The 21,613-nt window shown below is 47.3% G+C and overlaps 3 protein-coding genes across 4 annotated transcripts in view; 2 read left to right on the top strand and 1 right to left on the bottom strand.

Annotated features, from left to right (window-relative positions):
• Positions 1-1,781, bottom strand: part of TMCO6 (transmembrane and coiled-coil domains 6) — a 10,294-nt gene extending 8,513 nt beyond the window's left edge. The window contains exon 1 of one of the 2 annotated variants that reach the window (XM_081035652.1): positions 968-1,781. The gene's annotated coding sequence lies outside the window, so the exon portion shown is untranslated. The remainder of the gene's footprint in view (positions 1-967) is intronic. The other variant, XM_081035654.1, reaches the window with a different exon arrangement.
• CD14 (CD14 molecule) overlaps positions 1-4,151 on the top strand; it is a 7,368-nt gene extending 3,217 nt beyond the window's left edge. The window contains exons 2-3 of the mRNA XM_081035656.1: positions 845-979; positions 1,069-4,151. Of these exons, the coding sequence (XP_080891782.1) occupies positions 977-979; positions 1,069-2,175 (1,110 nt within the window). The 5' untranslated portion in view covers positions 845-976 and the 3' untranslated portion in view covers positions 2,176-4,151. The remainder of the gene's footprint in view (positions 1-844; positions 980-1,068) is intronic.
• On the top strand, positions 4,032-21,613 carry LOC308491577 (uncharacterized protein; the record flags this gene model as incomplete). Its single annotated transcript, XM_081035413.1, has 14 exons — positions 4,032-4,054; positions 5,280-5,313; positions 11,215-11,262; positions 11,410-11,529; positions 12,108-12,185; positions 12,447-12,529; positions 13,542-13,628; positions 16,423-16,606; positions 17,507-17,845; positions 17,888-17,971; positions 19,671-19,867; positions 19,969-19,979; positions 20,969-21,150; positions 21,229-21,613. 14 exons carry the CDS (start codon positions 4,032-4,034, stop codon positions 21,478-21,480), a joined length of 1,722 nt encoding a protein of 573 aa, XP_080891539.1. The 3' UTR covers positions 21,481-21,613.

Here is a 21,613-nt window from a genome sequence, read left to right as displayed (position 1 = left end):
GTAAGAGAGTAAGTGACTTGGCCAACATGTTTCTGTTAAACACCTTTACTTACAAAAGCTATTATTTTACTATTTTCTTAATCAATAAAGTTAAACAAAGAACAAGTCAGAAAAAAAAAAAGGAGGAGGAGGAGAGAGAAGGCGAAGAGGAGGAAGAGAAGGGGAGTTGTTTTTCAAACCAACTTCCTTCTGTTAAAATTAATTCCAGGGGCGGCTGGATGGCTTAGTTGGTTAGAGTGGGAGCTCTGAACAGCAGGGTTACCGGTTGGATTCCTACATGGGCCAGTGAGCTGCGCCCTCCACAACTAGACTGAAGGACAATGACTTGGAGCTGATGGGCCCTGGAGAAACTCTGTTCTCCGATATTCCCCAATAAAAAAATTTAAAAAATATTAATTCCAGCCCTGGGAGTCAATAGATGAAGTTTGTTTGCAATCTATTTCACCAAATATCCAGTTAAATATCTGAGGATATTTAAGGGATTGGACTTGGGTGGCGGGAGGTTAATAGTAACCACCAAGAATAGGGAAACATCAAGGAAACTCCACAGGTTGAGTCACTGGGACATAGGCAGGGAGGTGAGAGTCCTGGCAGGAGGCACTGGCAGTCTTTCTTTCTCCAAACCCAACGGGGCGCCTAAGTCATCAGGACACTGCCTGGCACAGGGCACATTCAAGGTCCTGCAGGATGCTTCCTGTTACACCCCTCCTCCCAGCAACATCCTTCATTGCAAAATTTCCCAGAAGGGAGTGGATGGAGTGGTTGGGTGAAAGCTTGGTGGGGAGTGACCAGGGTTCACAGAGGAGGAAATAGAGAGACATTCCAGGGTTATATAAACTCTCAGAGACTGGCAAGGGGTGTGTGGAGCCTAGAAGCCCAGGAGTGCCGCGGTATAGAGCAAAGAAGCCAGCGAAGCCGAAGCCCTTCCCAGATCCGGCCAGGGGACGCCAAGGCTCTGAGGACCCACCTATCAACCATGGTGAGTGTACGGTCTTGGGGCCGAAACGGGGCTACTCGGGGAACCGCAGGGACCGGCTGGGGCCGCCCTGACCTTCGCTCTCTTCCCAGGTGCGCGCGCCCTGCCTGCTGCTGCTGCTGCTGCCGCCACTGCTGCACGTCTCTGCGGACACACCAGAGCCCTGCGAGTTGGACGAGGACGATTTCCGCTGCGTCTGCAACTTCACGGATCCACAGCCCGACTGGTCCAGCGCCTTCCAGTGTATGAGTGCTGTGGAGGTGGAGTTTCGTGGCGGCGGCCACAGCCTGAAACAGTTTGTAAAGATCACCGACGCAGACCTGAAGCAATACGCTAACACGATCAGGGCTCTGCGCTTGCGGCGGCTCACGGTGGGAGATGCACAGGTTCCTGCTCAGCTTCTGTTCGCCGTCCTGCGTGGGCTCGGGTACTCCCGCCTCAAGGAACTGACGCTGGAGGACTTGGTAGTAACTGGCACCACGCCGCCGCCGCCTCTGGAAACCTCTGGCCCTGCGCTTGCCACCCTCAGTCTCCGTAACTTGTCGTGGGCAACAGGGAACGCCTGGCTTGCCGAACTGCAGCCGTGGCTCCAGCCAGGCCTCAAAGTACTGAGCATTGCGCAAGCACACTCGCTCGCCTTTCCCTGCGCAGAGCTCCGCGCCTTCCCGGCGCTCACCACCTTAGACCTGTCGGACAATCCCGGACTCGGCGAGCGCGGACTGACTGCAGCTCTCTGTCCGCACAAGTTCCCCGCCCTCCAGGAGCTGGCGCTACGCAACGCGGGGATAGAGACGCCCCACGGCGTGTGCGTGGCGCTGGCGGCGGCAGATGTGCAACCCCAGCACCTAGACCTCAGCCACAACTCGCTGCGCGCCACTGCGCCGGGCCCTCCCGGGTGCGTCTGGCCCAGCGCACTGAGCTCTCTCAACCTGTCGTTCGCTGGCCTGGAGAAAGTGCCTAAAGGACTGCCGGCCAGTCTCACTGTGCTTGACCTCAGCTGCAACAGGCTGAACAGGGCACCGCGGCCAGACGAGCTGCCCAAGGTGAGTAGCCTGACACTGGACGGGAATCCCTTTCTGGATCCTGGAGCCCCCACCCCGAATGACTCCGGTGTGGTCCCAGCCTGTGCGCGTTCGACCCTGGCCGTGGGGATGTCAGGAACTCTGGCGGTGCTTCAAGGGGCCGGGGCCTTCGTCTAAGGCTCAGGAGAGAAGAATGAACTGGCTCAGATGGCCCTTGCTCCGGGGGGAGCCTCATCAGGACGTCTCAAACAACCAACCTTCTGCCCCATCCCCATTAAAATCTTAAAGATGGTCTCTATGTCATGTTTACTGGGTGTCTGCTATGTGCTGGGCACAGTGCTGGATGGGGAATCATTATACTTAAACTTTCTTCATCCCAACTCCTCAGAAACCATACCTGCCTAGGTAAAGAACTTCAGAAGGAGCAGGGAAACGTTCCCTATCTAGGGCTGTGTGGGAGAAACAAAGGGTTTCTATGCAATCAGGGCTTTCTGAGCAGATTACTGGTACCTGTGTGAAAAGGTTTGAATTTACCATTCACCATTTACCACAGGTAGATACAGAATGTTTCCTCCAGTGCACTTGCCACAAACCTGCTGGTCCATTTCAAATGTGATAAAATCCAGAGCCATTTGCTTATTCACTCTCTCACTCTCTCTTTCTCTCCCCCAACCTCCAGAGAGGAGATTGTCACTTGTCTTACGTAAACTCTGAATTTCATAATTGCAGGATTCATTTCCTGTTGTGTAAAGCCCCTCTGCACACATTGGCCTTCACTGTGTCATCTGGTGGGAAATTTGGGCATGGGGAAATGATACAAGATGCTGTCAATGAACAGTCTGTCTCTGAACCAGAGATCTTGTGATTATGGTAGTATATGTATAACTGTTCAGGCTGGCTCTTTGATTTGCAAATAGGATAACATCTTAGACCTTCACAGCTTCTCAGACCCATCACAGGGCAATTAATAGGATATGCCCTCTGATTCACATTAACTCAGAGACCCAGAACATCAGCCAACAGGTGTTGTTCCTTCTAAGAGTCCCTTCTTCATTACATCCAAGAGGCAGCCACACCCATCAGAGAGCTAGACACCTGTCTCACAGGGGACCTGGGAGAGAGGAATGGGAGGGGGCATGTAAGCACAGCCCTCCAGCCTGCCTCCTTCTGGACAGTACCTCTCTGTGGTCCTGTCCAGAACCACACAGATAGAAATGGAGAATGCAAACTAACATAGGTCACCAGACCACAGACTCAAGAATCATGGGGACAGCTAAATAAACTGCCAACCCCAGTCAGGAAAACTCACTGGCGTACCCTAAAGGAAACTTCAGCCTATGGGGACATCAGAGAATTAACCACTTTAAGCAGCTTCTTACATTTGAATAGTTCTGAATACTTTTCACCAGACAGATACAGAGCTCCTGCTCTACCTCAGGCCCTGTGCTAGGAGCCTGGTGTACAAAGATAAATAAAAAAACATCCATGCCCTCATGGAATTCTCAATCCAGTAAGGGAGACATAAACATAAAAGATAGTTGTGATTTGGGTGGCCGAAATGGCTCAGTTGGTTAGAGCGCGAGCTTTACAACAAGATTACTGGTTCAATTCCCGCATGGGATGGTGGGCTGCACCCCACCGCCACCCCTACCATCCACCACCCCCATCCCCACAACTAGAATGAAAATGGCAACTGGACTTAGAGCTGAGCTCTGCACCCTCCACAACGAGATTGAAGGACAACAACTTGACTTGGAGCTGATGTGTCCTGGAAAAATACACTGTTCCCCAATATTCCCCAATTAAAAAAAAAGAGATATAGTTGTGATTCAATGAGTAGGAGGGATCAACTCGACGAGGGAAGGGTGTTCCTCTGGAAGGTGGTACAGAAGAGCAGACATTCAATCTGGGTCTTGAGAGGTGAACATCACTTCCTCAGGAAGGACATCCCAAGCAAAAACGGGCAGCATGTTAAAAGGCTCAGAAAGCTGAAAATATATGGCCAGATCTGTGAATTATAACTGATTAATTAGATGGGGCCGGAGATCACCGTGATGTAAGCCTGAGACATTCATTGATTCAAATGCCTATTATGTGTCAGGCACTATGTTAAACCCAGTGACCATAGCAGGAATAAAACAGAAGATCTTGTTTGTATGGAGTGCAGATTCTAGTTTGTTGGTGGGGTGAAGGGAAGACAAGAAACATGTAATAGACTGTGAAGAGAAAGGAGACAGAGGGGCCGGCCTGGTGGCTCAGACGGTTAGAGCTCCATGCTCCTAACTCCGAAGGCTACCAGTTCGATTCCCACATGGGCCAGTGGGTTCTCAACCACAAGGTTGCCGGTTTAACTCCCAGAAGGGATGGTGGGTTGTGCCCCCTGCAACTAGCAATGGCAACTGGACCTGGAGCTGAGCTGCGCCCTCCACAACTAAGATTGAAAGGACAACAACTTGAATCGGAAAAAAGGTCCGGAAGTACACACTGTTCCCCAATAAAGTCCTGCTCCCCTTCCCCAATAAAATCTTAAAAAAAAAAAAAAAAAGAAAGGAGACAGAGTGTTGAAGATTGATATGTTATATAGGATCGTTAGGGAAGACCTCTCTGATGGGGGAGTTTTAAACAGATGCCCGAGTGATTCGGGAACAAGAGCTTGGGGATATCTGGGGGATAGCATTTCAAGCAGAGACAAGGGCAAGTACCAAGATCCTGAGGTCTTTGGGATGTTAAAGGAAATGATAAGGAAGGCAGTGTGGCTGACGGAGGTGGAGAGGGGAACAGTAAGATCTAAGATTAGAGAGTGGCAGGGCCAGATCCTGCAGAGCCTTGTGAAACAATACTACTCAAAATATGGTCCAAAGCAAGGGCAAGCCTACAAAGTGTTTATTACTGCACAATGAGGAGATAAGTACAAAAGTCAAGAATAAGTATTTTAAAACTTTATAAAATTCCACATTGTAGCAACATTTCTATTGTATTTTACAAAAATGTCATCTGCAATGGATTGGAACTTGTCGCGCCCAGCGCAACACGGGCAGTGAGGGAACGAGAAGGGGCGGCGTTAGGTTAAGTATAAGAAAGAAAGAAACAGAGACTTAATGCAGTTAAATCACAGAGGGCCAAGGGTCTCACAGTCTTTGAAGGACTGGAACCCCGAATTGGGCCGTTCGGTGGCTTTTATTGATCATACAAGGAAGTAACATTGTTTTCTCCACGGTCTGTGAGTCTCATACACCATACAAGACAAATGATGTAAACCAATCACCCTTGCCTGCAAACAGCCGAAGCAGAAAGTTCCGTGATGACTTAATCAAGGTAAGCACCCTCCTGGGGACAAGTTTCTCGTGTTGAAACCTTATTGTTGAGCTAAACAGGGAGAGCTGATGTTATCGCTCTCCTGACTTCTCTCACAATCAGGTGAGAGGGAAAGCCAGTGTCAGCAGTGGCTCGCTTTGAACAGGGGAAAGAGACAATGCCCCTTTCCATATTTTTCATGGTAGCTCATGGGGGTCCCCACATGGTTCCGCCTGTCTTAGATTGTCTCTCCCATGAGAAATCTTACCCGTCCTTGGCTGACAAATCATCTTTTGGGGGCCAAACAGAGAGACATAAAGCATAAGCATAAAGATGAAGCAAGGTCCCAAGAAGGCACAGTCTCACAGACTCTTCTTTCCTTAAGGAAAGGCACGAGGAGACAGTTGGCTAGGCTGTTGCGTGAGAACAGGAACTCTAAAAAACAAACATGATCCCATGCCACAGAGAGTTTGAGAAGGGCTGTTAAATATGAAGCATAGTAAAGGCTTTAGCTCTTGCTCTTACTAAGCTTAGGAGCCATCTCTTTTCTCTGATCTTGGAGGGAAAGTTTTCAGTCTGTCACTATTGAGTATAATGTCATGTTCATTGGATTTAAAATGAAAAAAAATAGCATGGTTATGCTCAAATGGGAATAATCCAGTAGAGAAGGAAAACTTCATGATTCAGGATAAAGAAGGGAACTGTGTAGAGTACTGTTCTTGAGGAGGTAAAGTGGACCGATACCTAACTCACCAGTGGAGGGGCTGGCCTTAGTGCAAGCATAGAAACAATCAATTTATAATGCAGGCTAGAAGGGCGGATATCTGGGCAAAGATGTTGGTGAGTACTTGTAGCAGGAGTCTGTGGAACTTCTATGAAATTGAAGCTCTAAATACAGATCTTCATGTGGAACTCACCTTCTTATTGTTCAAGATTCAACTCAAATGTCATCTAATCTGAAGGAGCCCCTCTTGCCTCATCATTCTGATTACAACATCCTGTATTATTTTCTTCACATAGATATCAATTGGAAACAATCTTTATTTACATCTGCTTTAGTCTGTTTAGCACTGTGTTGAAAGCTCCATGAGAGCAACAATTGTGTTAATCTTGTTCAATTCTGAATCTCCAGTCCCTAAAACAGTGCTTGGTACATGGCAGGCGCTCCACAAATTTTTACTAAATAATTGAATGAATGAGAGGAGTGGGCTGAGGGCTTCATTGCTGCCATGAGGTAAGTGGGAAAGCACTGATTTACGTCACTAAGGTGAAATAAAAAGATTTGCCTAACTGAGGTTGGAGACCGCAATGTATGTGTCACGGTTCTAGTTGCAAGGCATGCAGTAGTTTTTTCTTTTTTTGAGGAGAGCGCAGCTCACAGTGGCCCCTGTGGGGATGGAGCCCGTAACCTTAGTGTTATTAACACCATGCTCTAACCAACTGAGCTAACCAGGCATGCAGTATTTTTTGACCCGATAGTGCACATCACCCTAGGAGCAGGATTCATTCATTCAATATTGGGGGTGGGTGCACAGGGCAGCCCAAGTGAGGCTCAAGGATGGAACAAGTTGTATTAATAAAGGCAGGGCTGAAAAATGAGCCCTAAACAAGGAAAGAAGGAAGTCAAGGAATTGGAAATGGACTAAGATATAAGGGATCCACGTCCACGTACAATAAGGTCAGATATCCGTTGTGGTATGACAAATTTATATTACCAGGGTAGGAGTCACAGGGCTTCCTTTTTTGAGCCCAAATCGGTTCCCTACAGCTTCCTCTTTTGTTCCTATTCTGTCTCTGGAACCAAACAGACATCAGTCATTTTCCTCCAAAATCCTTATACTCTGAGTCAAGAATTTGTGTTCTCTCCCATGGAGTCTTCTTTTCTCCAACACAATCACCCTCCATCACCACTTCTTCTAATGTTCAGAGCCCCCTCATTCTCCAGATCGTGGGAGGCTCTTTATGAGCCACTTAGAATTACCTGCAGTGGAAGTAATTTGAACAATGACTTGGATATTTGAGGATTTAACAAATTTCCTAGTTTTCTGTTTTAGTATGGTATCGTGTCTGATAGGTATGATGTTGTGGTGATGTTTCAGCAAGAGTGCTTAACAAAGACATCACAAGAAAAGAAAATTACAGCCCAATATCTTTTATGAAATGGATGTAGGAACACTCAACAAAATATTAGAAATTGATCCCGTAGTGTATATAAGAAGAATTATACACCATGACCAAGTGGGATTTATCTCAGGAATGCAAAGTTGGTTTATATGTATACATTTGCAATGAACATCCTAAAAATGAAATTAAAGAAAACAATTCCACTTAGTAGTATCAAAAAGAATAAAATACTGAGGAATAAATACAAGGGAAGGGCCTGCCCAGTGGCTCAGGCGGTTGGAGCTCTGTGCTCCTAATGCCAAAGGCTGCTGGTTCGATTCCCACATGGGCCAGTGGGTCTCAACCAAAAGGTTGCCGGTTCGACTCCCCCAAGGGATGGTGGGCTGTGCCCCCTGCAACTAACAACGGCAACTGGACCTGGAGCTGAGCTGCGCCCTCCACAACTAAGACTAAAAGGACAACTTGAAGCTGAACGGCACCCTCAACAACTAAGATTGAAAGGACAACAACTTGACTTGGAAAAAGTCCTGGAAGTACACACTGTTCCCCAATAAAGCCCTGTTCCCCTTCCCCAATAAAATCTTTTAAAAAAAATACAAGGGAAGTGCAAACTTACACTTTAAAGCTACAAAATATTGTTGAAACAAATTAAAGAAGATCTAAGTATATAAATGGAATAACATTCCCTGTTCATAGATCTTAATATTGTTAAGATGTCAATTCTCCTCAACTGATCTACAGATTCAACGAAATTTTTATAAGAATCTAAGCTGACTTTTTGTATAAATTGACAAGATGATTCTAAAGTTCATGTGGATTTCAACAGATGCTGAATAGACAAAACAATTTTATAAAAGAAGAACAAGAAAGTCGGAATACTCACACTTCCTGATTTCAAAACTTACTGAGGCAACAGTAGCCAACAAAGTGTTGTGCTGGCATAGGAACAAACAGAGAGCAGTGGAAGAGAAACGAAGTCCAGAATAAACCCGTGTTTCTATAAACTGCTGATTTTGACAAGGAGGCCAAGAACATTCAACATGGGAAGACTGATCTTTTGAACAAATGGCACTGGGACACCTGGATATCCAGATGTAGACAAGGAATAAATAAATTGTGGTACATAAATACCACATGGAATATTGGTATTTATGGAATGGAATAATGGAATATTATTCAGCCAAAAAGGGGCATGTATTGATTCATGCCACAACTTGGATGAATCTCGGAAACTAATGCTAAGTGAAAGAAGCTAGATGCTGAAAATCACATATTGTACAATTTCTGTCATATAATAAATCCAGAATAGGGAAATCCATAGAGACAGAAAGCTGATTACCTGGGTAAGAGAGAGTCAGGGGAATGGGAAGTGATTCCTTAATGGGTGTGGCGCATTTGGGGAGGGTAATGAAACAGTTTTGAAGCTAAAAAGAAGTGATGATTGTACAACATTGTGAATACACTAAATCCCACCGAACTACACACTTTAAAATGGTTAATGGTATGTACTGTGAATTTCATCTCAATTAAAAAAAAATATTCAGAGAGGGGGAATGAAACTGTAAATAGTGACAGACTGTGATGATATGTACTGTAAGTGGGATGTGTAGAGAGGACTGGAGTCCTAGTGAATGCCTGGCTCTGACTGCACAGGTATAGGGTCATCACAGAGGAGGTGACACTGGAACTGGGGCTTCAAAGGATGAATAGGAATTCAAGATACTGAAAGTATAGAATGTGAGACAAAGGGGGGTCTTTAAAGAAAGGGGTGATTGATGTTTCCATGCAGAGGGAACAGAATGGACCAAATCTTGGAGGTGTGAGAAGGCAATTTCCCTATTGAGGACTGGGAAAGTTGAACACACGGTGTTCAGGGAGAATATAAATAGCAGAAAGGAAGGCAGGGACCAGATCGTGAGGGTTTTGGCAGTCCATGTTAATGCCTTTAAGCAGGAATTAAGCAGGATTTATTTGTTAGAGGAACAGTATGAACATGCTTCTTTTTGCCTAAATTAAACTTTCAATAGCTTGGCAATATCTTATTGACTCATTTAAAAATGTTCATTAGAGGTGACTGGTTGGCTCCGTGGTTAGAGCGTAGTGCTCATAACACTAAGGTTGCCAGTTCGATTCCCACATGGACCCGTGAGCTGCGCCCTCCACAACCAGATTGAAAACAATGACTTGACTTGGAGCTGAGCTGCACCCCCCACAACTACACTGAAAACAACGACTTGATATGGACTTGATGGGTCCTGGAAAAACACACTGTTCCCCAATATTTCCCAATTAAAAAAATGTTCTTTAATACTCGCGCTGCTTACTGTATGTCAGGACCCATTCTAATGCTTATCATAAATTCACTTAATTTCATCAACAGTGGTTCTTAATATCTTGGCCCCATCAGCATCACCTGGAAGTCTTCTAAAACACAGACACCAGAATTTCTGATTCAGTAGGTGTGGGGGGAAGCCTGAGTATTTGCTTCTCATTCCAGTTTCCAGGAGATGCTTGATGCTACTGGCCCAAGGAACACACTTTGAGAAACACTTTACATCAATCTTATAAAAAAGATACCATTATCATCACTATCATTTCCATTTTACAGACGTGGAAACAAACAAATAGAAGGTTAAGTAACTTGCCCAGGGCCATACTATCTCCACTATGATGGAGCAAGGATTGAACACTAGGTAACAGCAGCCATGTCTCCTAATTCAGAGGCGACAAACAAGCAGACTTAAGGGGTGGTATCTTCATCATTGTTTGCAACCATCATATATATATATATACATATATATACATATATATATCACAGTGGATCATTACTGACATATGAGATAAAAGAATTAGAGATGCTAACTAATGCCAGCTATATGATCTGCAAACATACTAAAAATCATTGGTATGTACGGTATAGGAATTATATCTCAATAAAGCTATTATTTTTTAAAGGGGTGATTATCTTTTATAAATGCATACCAAAATAGCTATGGATGAAATAATAATCCATAGCTGACCAACCAGGATGAAATATCTGGGATTTGCTTCAAAAGAATCCATTGGGAGTGGAGAGGGGGAACAGACTGGTCCTACGTGGATAATTGCTGAAGCAGGAGGCTTGGAGGTTCATTCTATTATTGTCTACACAGACACATTGAACATTTTTCATAAGAGGAAAAAAAGAAGAATCCCCTGCAGTGTTCTGACTGACTTAGAAAAGAGGGGACTGCCGACTCCTTCGACAAGTTATTATTTAGAGGCCCCACCCAGAGATCCTCAGATCAGGGAAATGAATTATTGAGGGGAATCTGAGAGGCATGGAAGCCATGGAAGGTAGAGAGGCAGTGAGCGCAGCGGCTGGTTTAGGCCAGGGCAGGTCAGCCCCTTTGGCCCTCAGTGACAACCCACAGGCCATGCTGACCGTGGTGGTGGAAGTAGAACGGGCGACAGGATCAGGTAAGAAGCTGCACACATTCATTCTCAGAGGTAGTGCAGCCTTGGAGAGCCTCTTGGGAGAGGGAGAGGGCTAGGCCATCTTAGGTTAGGAAACTGAGACAAAGGTTGAGGGCAGGACTCGGGAGTCCTGGGAGCTCTGTTTCCCTCATGAGAGTTGACATGAAGCCCACCTGTCTCAGGCCCTGAGGAGACCTGTCACCCCACATTCCTTCTGAAGGGGCCCAACAGCATCCGCCTGCTTCAGCTGGGGACTCTGGACACACAGGTGGAGATGGGATGAGGTGTGGGTGGGGCAGGGGAAGATGGGAGTGACACCACTAACCCCAGCCCTGCCCACAGGAACAATGTGTCACCTTTGACAGAGTTCTGCATTCTGAAGCTGCTCAGGTAGGGGGGTCTGATAGGGCGATGGGAGGAGGATGGGAGCCCTCAGTCCCCTGGAGCCTGGATGCTGAGTGCTTCCCCAGCCCTTCGCTCAGGCCAGGCTGGGTCAGGGCACCTCAGACAGGGGGCTGTGTCTGCATCTCCCTGCAGGAGGCAGAGCAGGAGCTGCTAGCACGAGTCCAGTCCCAACTAGGCTCTGTGGGCCGAGGGTACAGTGTGGGCCTGCTGCTTCGGGGTCGGGAAACAGAGGCACCCCGGCTTGTGCCTCAGGTGAGTCCCAGAGGAGCCATGTGGTATGGATGTCATGAGGCTCAGGTGTTGCCTCCTCCAGGGGACCTACGAGAACCTACCTCTCCCTACTGTAGCTGGACTAGGTGCCCCTCCATTGGTCCCATATAGTGCCCGTGGTCTATGCAAGATGTTTGGCCGGGGTCAATTTATACAGCGATCGACAGGTCAGGGAAGGTGGGAGGCTGGGAGTGGTGATGTCCAAAGATCAAATGTCCAGGGAGGTCTAATTTTCACAGTTCTTTGTAATACTAATAATGATCAAGTAAACTGGAAAGTTTTGTTTTTTGGACTTTATAAAAAATGCCCCCGAGTCAAAGGAGCTGCCTCAGAACCTTGCCATGGGCCCCTGCCCTAGCACAAAGCAGGTCCCACTGAAAATGTCTGCTCACTTGTCCAGCTTGCTGTGAACCAAGAGGGCTGGGCCCATTTCTGTCCTGGACACCATTTCCCCACACCAAGCACAGGATGCAGCACAGACTTCATCTCAGGAAATGTTGAAGGACGTTCCTTTCTCAATTGATTTCTCAATCCCCACTGAACCCCTTTTTCCACTTTAGCTGCTGCAGATGCTGTTTGAGGAAACTCTGTCCCTCGGGGGCTCTGATCCTGTGCTTAGTACTCTTAGCCTGGTGCAGGTGAGACGTGTGGGGAGGGGAGACCTAGAGCCAAGTCCGTGGTGATGCTGCAGAGTCTGAGGCTTGTTGGCAGCCAAAACACTTGGGTCTCGCTCCACTCTGCTGCTCACCAATGTGGGCTTGCCTCTCTGGGGTCTACGTTTTCTTGCCTGAAATGGCTGCATTCTGGTGCCTTGCTTGGCCTACAGACTCCAGTGGGAGGATCATGTGAGCTGGGGAAAGGCTCTGTTTGTAACAGGCGCTGTGCTTGTTTGATCCTAGCTCAGCCCCAGCGGGCAGACTCGGGACCTGCTCTCTCCAGGGGCAAAGAACCTGTCGGTGCTAGATGTGGCCCCTCTGGGCTTGTGAGTGTCTGGGGTCCAACGGGGTCCAAGGATGCTTGTCTTAAGGCAGGGCTGATACCCCCAAACCAGGCCCTTGGAGGTTTCTCCCGACTGCCAGCCACCTCAGGGATGGGAAGCTCTGAGTTTGGGGTTATGCTTACAGGGCCTGGGTGTGCTCCCAGGACTCCGTCTCACGCTCTTCCCTTCATTCCATGTCCTCATCCCTGTCACTCCTCTCACCCATCCACCTATACCTCTTCAGCTCAGTCGTTATCATCCTGGGTGATCTGAGCATCTCACCGAGCAGAATTTCAGTTTGTCCATCTGTAAAATGGGAGCTATTCCAACTATGCTGTTTCCTTCACTGAGCAGATGACAGCACAAAAACTAAAATCATGAGGCCGGCCCAGTGGCTCAGGCAGCTGCAGCTCCATGCTCCTAACTCCGAAGGCTGCCGGTTCGATTCCCACATGGACCAGTGGGCTCTCACCCACAAGGTTGCCAGTTCAATTCCTCGAGTCCTGCAAGGGATGGTGGGCTCGGCTCCCTGCAACTAAGATTGATCACGGCACCTTGAGCTGAGCTGCCTCCTGCATGGCTCAGTTGGTTGGAGCACATACTCTCAACCACAAGGTTGCTGGTTCGACTCCCGCAAGGGATGGTGGGCTGCGACCCCTGCAACTAGAAAACGGCAACTGGACCTGGAGCTGAGCTGCGCCCTCCACAACTAAGACTGAAAGGACAACTTGACTCTGACCGGCACCCTCCACAACTAAGATCGAAAGGATAACAACTTGACTTGGAAAAAAGTCCTGGAAGCACACACTGTTCCCCAATAAAAGTCCTGTTAAAAAACAAACAAACAAACGAAGATCATGAAGATGAGAGGCTTTTAGGGGATATACTGATCTTGGAGCCTTGGGGATGATTCTTACAGGCTCTCGGGACCCCCCTGGGCTCCCCAGGCAGAGGTTCTTGGGGGCTGACAGAACTCTGGTGCCTAGGAGCTGAGCTCAGTCTCCCCTTCTTCCAGAGTGGTGGAAGATGCCAGCGAAGTAGAGGTGTCCGACTCAAAAGCTGCCTCAGAGCTGTACTTGCAGGCCACAGGGGTGGAAAGCAGGTGAGGACAAGAGGGCGCCCGTCACCCTCTTACCCCATAGGCTTTTGGCCTGATGCTACCTTCTCCTCCACAGGGCCTGCTCTCTGCTTACTGTCACCATGTGCCGCCCAGGGCCACATCCTTCTGAGGGGGCTGGGACCCAGAGCATGTGGCTAGGGGCCTTGCGGATCCTGCAGCTCCCGGGAGCCCTGTAAGTCTGACAGAGACTTCTAACTGCTTTGGAGGCAGGGTGGGGTGGGGTGGGGTGGGGTAGGGTGACTGAAACACCGATGTGGAGCCCCAGGGCAGCATTAGGGTCTCCTCCTCTCCTCACCTCGGACAGACTGAGGGACTCTCTTTAGCAATTCTTGTAAGGCAGGTCAACTAGCAGTGAACTCCCTCGTTTTTTGCTTATTTCGGAAAATCTTAATATCTCCTACATTTTTGAGGGATAGTTTTGCCAGATAGAGAGAGAATTCTTCGTTGACAGATTTTTTTCTTTCAGCACTTGAAATACGTCATCTCACTGCCTTCGGACCCTCATAGTTATTCACGAGAAATTTGTTTTGAATCTTATTGAGGATCCTTGCACATAACAAGTTGCTTCTCTCTTGCTGTTTTCAAGATTCTCTCTGACTTTGACCTTTGACAGTTTGATTATAAAGTGTCTTGGTGTGGCTCTCTTGGAGTTTATCTATCTTGGAAATTTTTAAGCTTCTTGGATGCATAGATTCATGTCTTTCATAAAATTTGGGATATTTTTGAGCATTATTTCTTCAAATATTTTCTGCCCCCTTTTCTCTCGTTTCTCCTCACATTGTGCTTATGTTTGTACACGTGGTGGCATCCCACAGGTCTCTTAGGCTCCTTTTCCTTCATTCTTTTTTTTTCTGTTCCTCAGACCGGATAATTAATTTTATTTGACCTGTCTTCAAGTTTCTTGAGATTCTTTCTTGTGCCTGCTCAAATCTGCCCTCTAGTGGATTTAAATGTTCAGTTGTTGTACTTTCCTACTTGGTTCCTTTTCATAATTTCTATCCTTCTATTGATATTTTCTATGCATCGAGACATCATTTTCTTGATTTCCTTGAGTTTCATGAACATATTTAAGATGGTTGAATTACAGACTTTGTCTAGTGAATCCAATGTCTGTGCTTCCTTAGGGACAGACATTGAAAAATGTCTTTAATAGAAAAATGAAGTTTCTATGAATTTCATTTTTTTTTTCTGTGAGGAAGCCATACATTCTTGTTAATTTACACACCTCATACTTTGTTGTTGTTGATGTTGTGGGACACTGGCCAATTTGAGTGTTTTTTGTTAACACTGTATTCTTTATTGTGTTGTTCTCTTAAGTCTCCAAACTTTTCCTTAGTGTTCAGACATTTTGGATATGGTGATGTGGTGACTCGGAAAACAAGATTCTCCCTCCTTGCCAGGGTTTGCATTGTTGCTTGTTGTGGGCCGGAGCCATCTATTTCCTTAGTGACTTTTTCAAACAATTTTTGCAAAGGTTTTATTTTTTGTGGTCACTGCAGTCTCCATTCTATTATCTCAGTGGTTACTTAGCCAGTGACCTGACATAGAATTCCTTAAACTCTTGGGACCAAAAACACTTAAATTTAAAAAAAAAAAAGGAAGAAAGAAAAGAAGAGAGACAGAAAAAGGAAGAAGGACGAAGAGGGAGAGGAAGGTAGGAAGGAGGAGAAAGAAAAAAAAAAATTCCCCCGGTTTCTACAAATTGGCTCTGTGCTGGGTCACTCCTTTTATGCTTAATCAGGCCACTATAGCTCTGCCTTAGCCCCACAATGTGCTTTTGCTGAGCCTAAAAATTAGCCGGAGGTGAAAGCTTATGGTCTCCTCAGGTCTTTTCTGAGTGTGCACCCTACCCTGGGCATGTGCACGGCTTTCTAGGTTTCCCAGTACATGTGGGAACTTTTTAAAGTCCTTATTCCTCCTAAATCTCACTCCTCAACTTTTCCTTGGAATCTTTCCATGTATTGATTATTTGACCCAAATGTTATTTTTGCTTGTTCTTTCATCTTTCAATGTTTTGGTGGGGTTATGTTTTGAAAACAATGTTTTCAATGTTTTATGTCCTCTAGTATAGCTGCTCTGCCCTGAAAGAGTTCCAAGATAAGTAAAACAAAGGGAAGACCCTTTTGCTGGTCCTCTGGGGGAAATCCCAACCACTCACAACAGATAAACACAATTCCTTGGGAACAAAGTTCTGCTCTGTTTCCTACAGAACCAGGTACCACCTCCACCCCAATCCCCCCAAAATGTTTTAACATACCTGAGCCCCAACCTCCTCCCCAGCACCTCTGTGGGCTGGGGGAGGTTGGAGCTCGGGCAAGTTAAAACATCACAAAGCTTTCTTACCATATTTAAGAAAGTGCCTTTCTCCTGGTTAAGCATTCACTTGGTTGCCATAAACCTTTGACTATCTCCCAGAGTTCTAATACAGTCGATTCTGGTCATTTTTGTCCAATGTTTCTGGGGAGGACAGACCCCCACAGTTCCCTATTCTGCTATTTTTGTTGATGTCGCCTTGCTTTGTTATTTTTAAATTGGGTTGTCTTTTTCTTGTTGATGTGTAAGAGCTCTTTATATATTCTGGATAAAAGTCCATAGTCAGATAGACAATTGATATTTTTTATTTGTAATTTAAAAAATAATAAAATAAAGATGTACACAAGGTTACACATCTGTCTGGTGATGTAGGAAAGTTACGGGAAATGGTCATCCTTTCCATCAGGCCAGTTTCTTTCTCCACCCATCAATGGACATCTTTCTTCCTCCCTCCCTCTGCCAGAGACTGCCCCCTGCTGCAGGTATTGGCCGGTAAGGTTGCTGGTGAGGAGGTGGAGGGCTCGCTACCCTGGATTGTCTCATGGCTCCTGGAAGGCAACAACTACAGTGGTCTTCTTCTTCGCCTGGGATCTCAAGGTGGCCTGCGGAGGGTGTGGGGTTCTTTGGGAAGCTCTGGGATCCGACCTTAGGCCTGCCCCACCCTCTCACCCAACCAGCCAAAGCCCCAACCCCAGTCCAGAGAGAGCCTGACCATGTGGGAAGGCAAGGAGTCAGCCAGGTCCCAGCGTGGCTAGCCTGCAGAGGTCTGGAGTAACCCCCTCACCCTTCAGAGGCCTTCAACAGTTTACCAAGCATTTTTACACTGACTAATACCTTTGATTCGTACCACAACCCCATGAGGCAGATGTAATTTACAGATGAGGAAAGGGAAAATCAGCGACGGAAAGGTACTTGTCTATATTCACACAATATTAAAAATCAGTCCTTTGTAAAGTGGTATGATGTCAGTAATTTTGGGGGAGGTCAAGTGAAGGGTATAGATCAAACAAGAATGGCCACGAGTTGATAAATGTTGAAGCTGGGCTATAAGTAGATGGATTTCCTATGCTTTGCATATGATTGAAAATTTCCATCATAAAAAAGTTAAAAAACAACTCTGGACCTCTGACCGGCTCCAAAATCAACAAACATACATTCACTTGGCCAACATATTCCCAGACCTCCTGTACCAGACGTGTGCGACATGGAAGATAAGTTGAGGCAATTCACATTCTCAAGGATAAAGCAGGGAGGGACAGACATATGTTTATAGGTCGTTCAGGTTGGTATCATGATTAAGAGCACAGACTTTAGTGCCAGACAGACCCAGGCTTGAGCTTCAGCTTTGCCACTCACCAGAAAGTTACTTGACCTCTCTGAGCTTCAATTGCCTCATCTGGAAAATGTGTGTGGTGGTGGTGTGGTGGTGGGGGGGCAGGATAAAAATGTTAAAGTTATTGACTCATTGGAGTGTTGTGTGGATAAAAAGAGGCAATCCATGAAAAGCCTTAGCGTAGTGGCGGCAAGCACATGTAGAAGTCTGGTAGGTGTTAGCTGTTTTTACGAATAGCGCTAATAAAAAGTATTATAGGCAGTATGCTTTGGCGTCCACGGGAAGGAGTCATTCACTCAGTCTTCTTTTACTAGGCAGCTCCCTGAGCTTGCTCCAGGCTGCTCTCCTGGGGGCCGCGAGAAGGAGGATGCAGGTGAAACAGGTCAGGCCCACCCTGTGGGATGTAGCAAAAGAGGCCCGAGCCCGCAGGGCTGGCCTGAAGAGCCTGCGTTTAGGCCTCCTGGGGGACACCCTGTCGGAAGGCAGGCTCAATCAGCTGGGCAGGGCACTGCGGGAGCTGCAGGTGAGCAAAGTGAGGTCTGGAGGTGCCTGGGCCAGCAGGAGCTGAAACCCACTTTCAACCCCCTCTCCATAGGTGGTAAAAGCCTGGAGCCAGCGCCTAGGAAGCTGGATGCTCAAAGAGGTCAAAGCTGAGGCTGTGGGGCTCCTAGAACCACAGGTATGTCTTCTCATCCAACCTCTTGGGAGCCCCACTGACGTCTGCCTTCCTTTCGTCTTTACAGAGCACTATGAGGGGTCCCTTCCTCACTCCTTAATTTATTGTTTTCCCGAACATTTATTGACCACTGACTATGTGCCGGGCACAGTGCCATGTAGGCCCTAGAAAGCCCTGTCCTCAAAGAGTTTACAATCTGCTGGAGAGAAACAATTACAACATCGTACTAGTGCTCTGAAAGGTTTGTCAATACAGGGTTCTATGGGGCATCTAAGTTAGTCTTGGCAAGAGAGGGAAGGAAGTGAAACTTCAGGGAGGAAGTTGATTCTTGGAGGAGATGGCCAGCAATGAGTGAAGAACATTCCAGGCAGAGAAAATAACAAGCAAGTCTCTTTGCAGGACCGCAAGCAGCTCAATTTGTTGTAGAGTTTGAGGAAGAGTCAGGAGAGAATGACTGGAGAGGGAAGTAGGGGCCAGGTCATATAGGGCTTTGTAAATCTATTGAGATGTTTGAAAGTCAAGCAGAGCCACAGAAGTATTTTAAGCAAGGAGGACAACATTGCTCCCACTTTTCAGGTGAGCACACTGAAGGCTCAGAGAAGGGGAGTGAGTATCCCAGGGTCGCTGGGATAATCAAAGGCATTAAAGGTGCAAATGCCAAAGTCCTTAGACAGAACGTGATGCTTTCATCCCCTTAAGATGCATGGCCACTCTTGTGCAAAAGGGGGCGCTATCTTCCATGATTTGCCACAGGGTGGCTGGACCGCTACCCCATCCAGTTTTTGGTTCTTCCCCTTTCATCATGATTTACAACTTGTTTTTACAGTCCTGGGCATTGGGAATTTGGCATGTAAGCTCCCATTTATTGAGCAGTGCCTGATCCCATTCCACACTCTCTACAACTTTTGTCAGCTCTTTTATGGATGAGGAAGTGGAGACCCAAAAGACTAGCTGAGGTCATAGAGCTAAGAAAAGGAGGGGGTGGGACCCTGATCTGTCTGATTTCAAAGCCCTGAGCTTAACCCATGCTGTGCTGGAAGGGTGTGGAATTCTCACTTCTCATTATCTTCTCAGCAGGTGACAAATTCAGCGGCAAGCCACAGTCCAGGTCTCCAAGGGGAGCCCCAAGGTGGGTCTGGGGTTTGGGGGTGGAGCTGGAGGTCTTCTCCACCTTTGATGTGTTTAATTGCATTTTCTTTCAGTGGCAGGAAGAACAACATCTTTAGGACCTGGACCCCAAAAGCATTCTCTCAGGGACTCTGAGGAACAGGTACCCTTATGTAACCCAGAACAACTGGAAGCTGTTGGGGGGGTGGGGTAAAGAGTTGTAGAGTTGCATAACTCAGTTAGTATATCTCCAGCTTACCCTGCCCCAACATCAGGGAGAAACATGGAGCTTCTGACAAATAAGGGACCTGAAGGGCTATTGGATCCCTAAGGGAGGGGCATGGGAAAGGATTGTTTTCCTACTGGGTTGGATTAGGAGTACGTGATCCGTAGGGCCTCAATGGCGTCTATTGGCAGAGCCAACATGTATCCTCTCTCCCCATGGCCTCTGAGTCACTGTCTAGACTACAGGCTCTTCCAGGCCAGTTAGGTCCTGGATGTAGTTCGGGGAACAGCCCTGGTAATGGGATTGTTGGAAATGTTGGGCCCTGTGTCCCCATGCCGTGTGCACACATGGGCTTCTGGCTGGAGCTAGACTGATGTCACCCAGGCCCAGCAGGCGCCAGATGTGGCCCTGCAGTTCTTCCTGGCCCAGGCCCGAAGGCAGAGGCTGCGAGAACAGCAGCAAATCTGGATCCAAGAGGAACTGAAGCATTTGGAACAGGAGGAGGAGGAGGCAGCAGGTGACCAGGTCAAAAGCCTGGTGGCTGGAGAAGAGGTAAGGAGGGTCGTGTAGGGGCCAGCTCCTTACTGGGCCAGGCACTGTGCTGGGGGTGGGGACCCAGTGTTAATCACAACAGATGGGGTCACACCCTCTTTCCTGGTCCTCATAGCTTTGTGGGGGGTAGATGAAGCAATTCTGTGTTACGTGCTGTGATGGGGGGAGAGAGGGGCTTGTGGGAACAAAGCCGTGTACCTCACCCCAGAGAAGATGGCATCCAAACTGAGACTTAAAGGACAAACAAATCAGCCCAAAGGGTTCGGTAGACTGAGCCCCCCCACAGGCAGTTTGTGCTCATCACAGGGAGGCACTCAGTAACTAGAACTTGTTTGAACAAGTTAAGAAACAAAACTATGTACATGGATTTTGGGGGTGCGTGGGGTGGAGAAACACACTCTGAGAGAAGACAATAGTGTCTGAGCAAAAGTCCAGAGAAGCAATGGCAAAATGGATTCTGGGTATTGCAACCTGTCCATTTGGCTGGAGCCTGGCAGGTGCACGGTCAGAGGCAAGGCTGAGGAGATGTGTGTACTGTGACTCTGGATTTGGACTCTACAAAGAGGATGGCGGTGAACTGTGGAGAAGCATGTTGTCTTAGTTTGGTCCCTCACTAGCCACGTGAATTCGGGCATGTTAAGCCACTTCTCTGATTCAGTTTCCAAATCTGTAAAGTGGCAACTTAAGCCATAGGGTTATCACTGGATAAAATGAGATCATACGCATGAAGTATGTAGGACAGTGGGCACATAGGTGGTACTGAGTGTGTCTCTTGCTCAGTATCCGTGGGGGATTGGTTCTAGGCCGGCTGCGGTACCAAAATCCACAGATGCTCAAGTCCCTTATATAACATGGTGTAGTATTTGTATATAACCTACGCACATCCTTTATATATTTTAAATCATCTCTCTAATACCTAACACAATGTAAATGCTATGTATATAGTTGTTATACTGTATTGTTTAGGGAATAAGAAAAAAAATTTGTACATGTTCAGTTCAGACACCCACTGGCCAAACTACATAGTACACGTCAGCACAACATAACATTTGAAAAAAAGTATTTTCAATTCCTGGTTGGTTGACTCTACAAATGAGGAACCCATGGATACGAAGGGCTGACTGTGTTATCACCTAAGGCCACCAAGGAGAGACAGAGATGGCACCGGGAGCAGACAGTGCTGAGACTCCAGCTGGAAGCTCTTCAGGCAGAGCGGGACACTGCAGAGCAGGACCTGCTAGCCCTCTATGACCTGCATGTGCAGGCCACACGAGCTCGGACATGCCATGTGCTACAGGTCAGTGGGGACAGAAGGCAGGCCTTGAGCTGGTTACAAGGCTGGCTGGCTGACAGGCACCTCTGAATCTCGGCACAGGTATTCCGAGCCTGGCGGCGGCTGTGGGAAGAACAAACCATGACCACAGAGCAGCACCACCGCAGCCTGCTGGCTGGCGTCCTACGAGACAGCATGAACCTGGCAGCACAGAACCAGGAGCTCCAAGCCCAGAACCAACAGCTTCAGCAGGCACAGACTAGGCCGGGGGCAGTTATGCTGGATCGCTGCCCTGGGGAGAAATCTGGTGATCAGGAATCCTTCAGGGGCAGTTTCCTTTCTCCTCATTCTTAAGGATCTTAGAAAGGAGAGGAAGCAAATTGGGATGCAATAATCGAGCTAATGTTCATTACGGATAATGAATACCGTCATTAACCAGGTCTCATTGTGCCAGTCCCTGCTAAGCGCCGAACAGCCACTATTTCAT

This window comes from Rhinolophus hipposideros (assembly GCF_964194185.1).
Source record: "Rhinolophus hipposideros genome assembly, chromosome: 23".
NCBI lineage: Eukaryota > Metazoa > Chordata > Mammalia > Chiroptera > Rhinolophidae > Rhinolophus > Rhinolophus hipposideros.
This window is presented reverse-complemented; position numbering and strand designations above follow the sequence as displayed.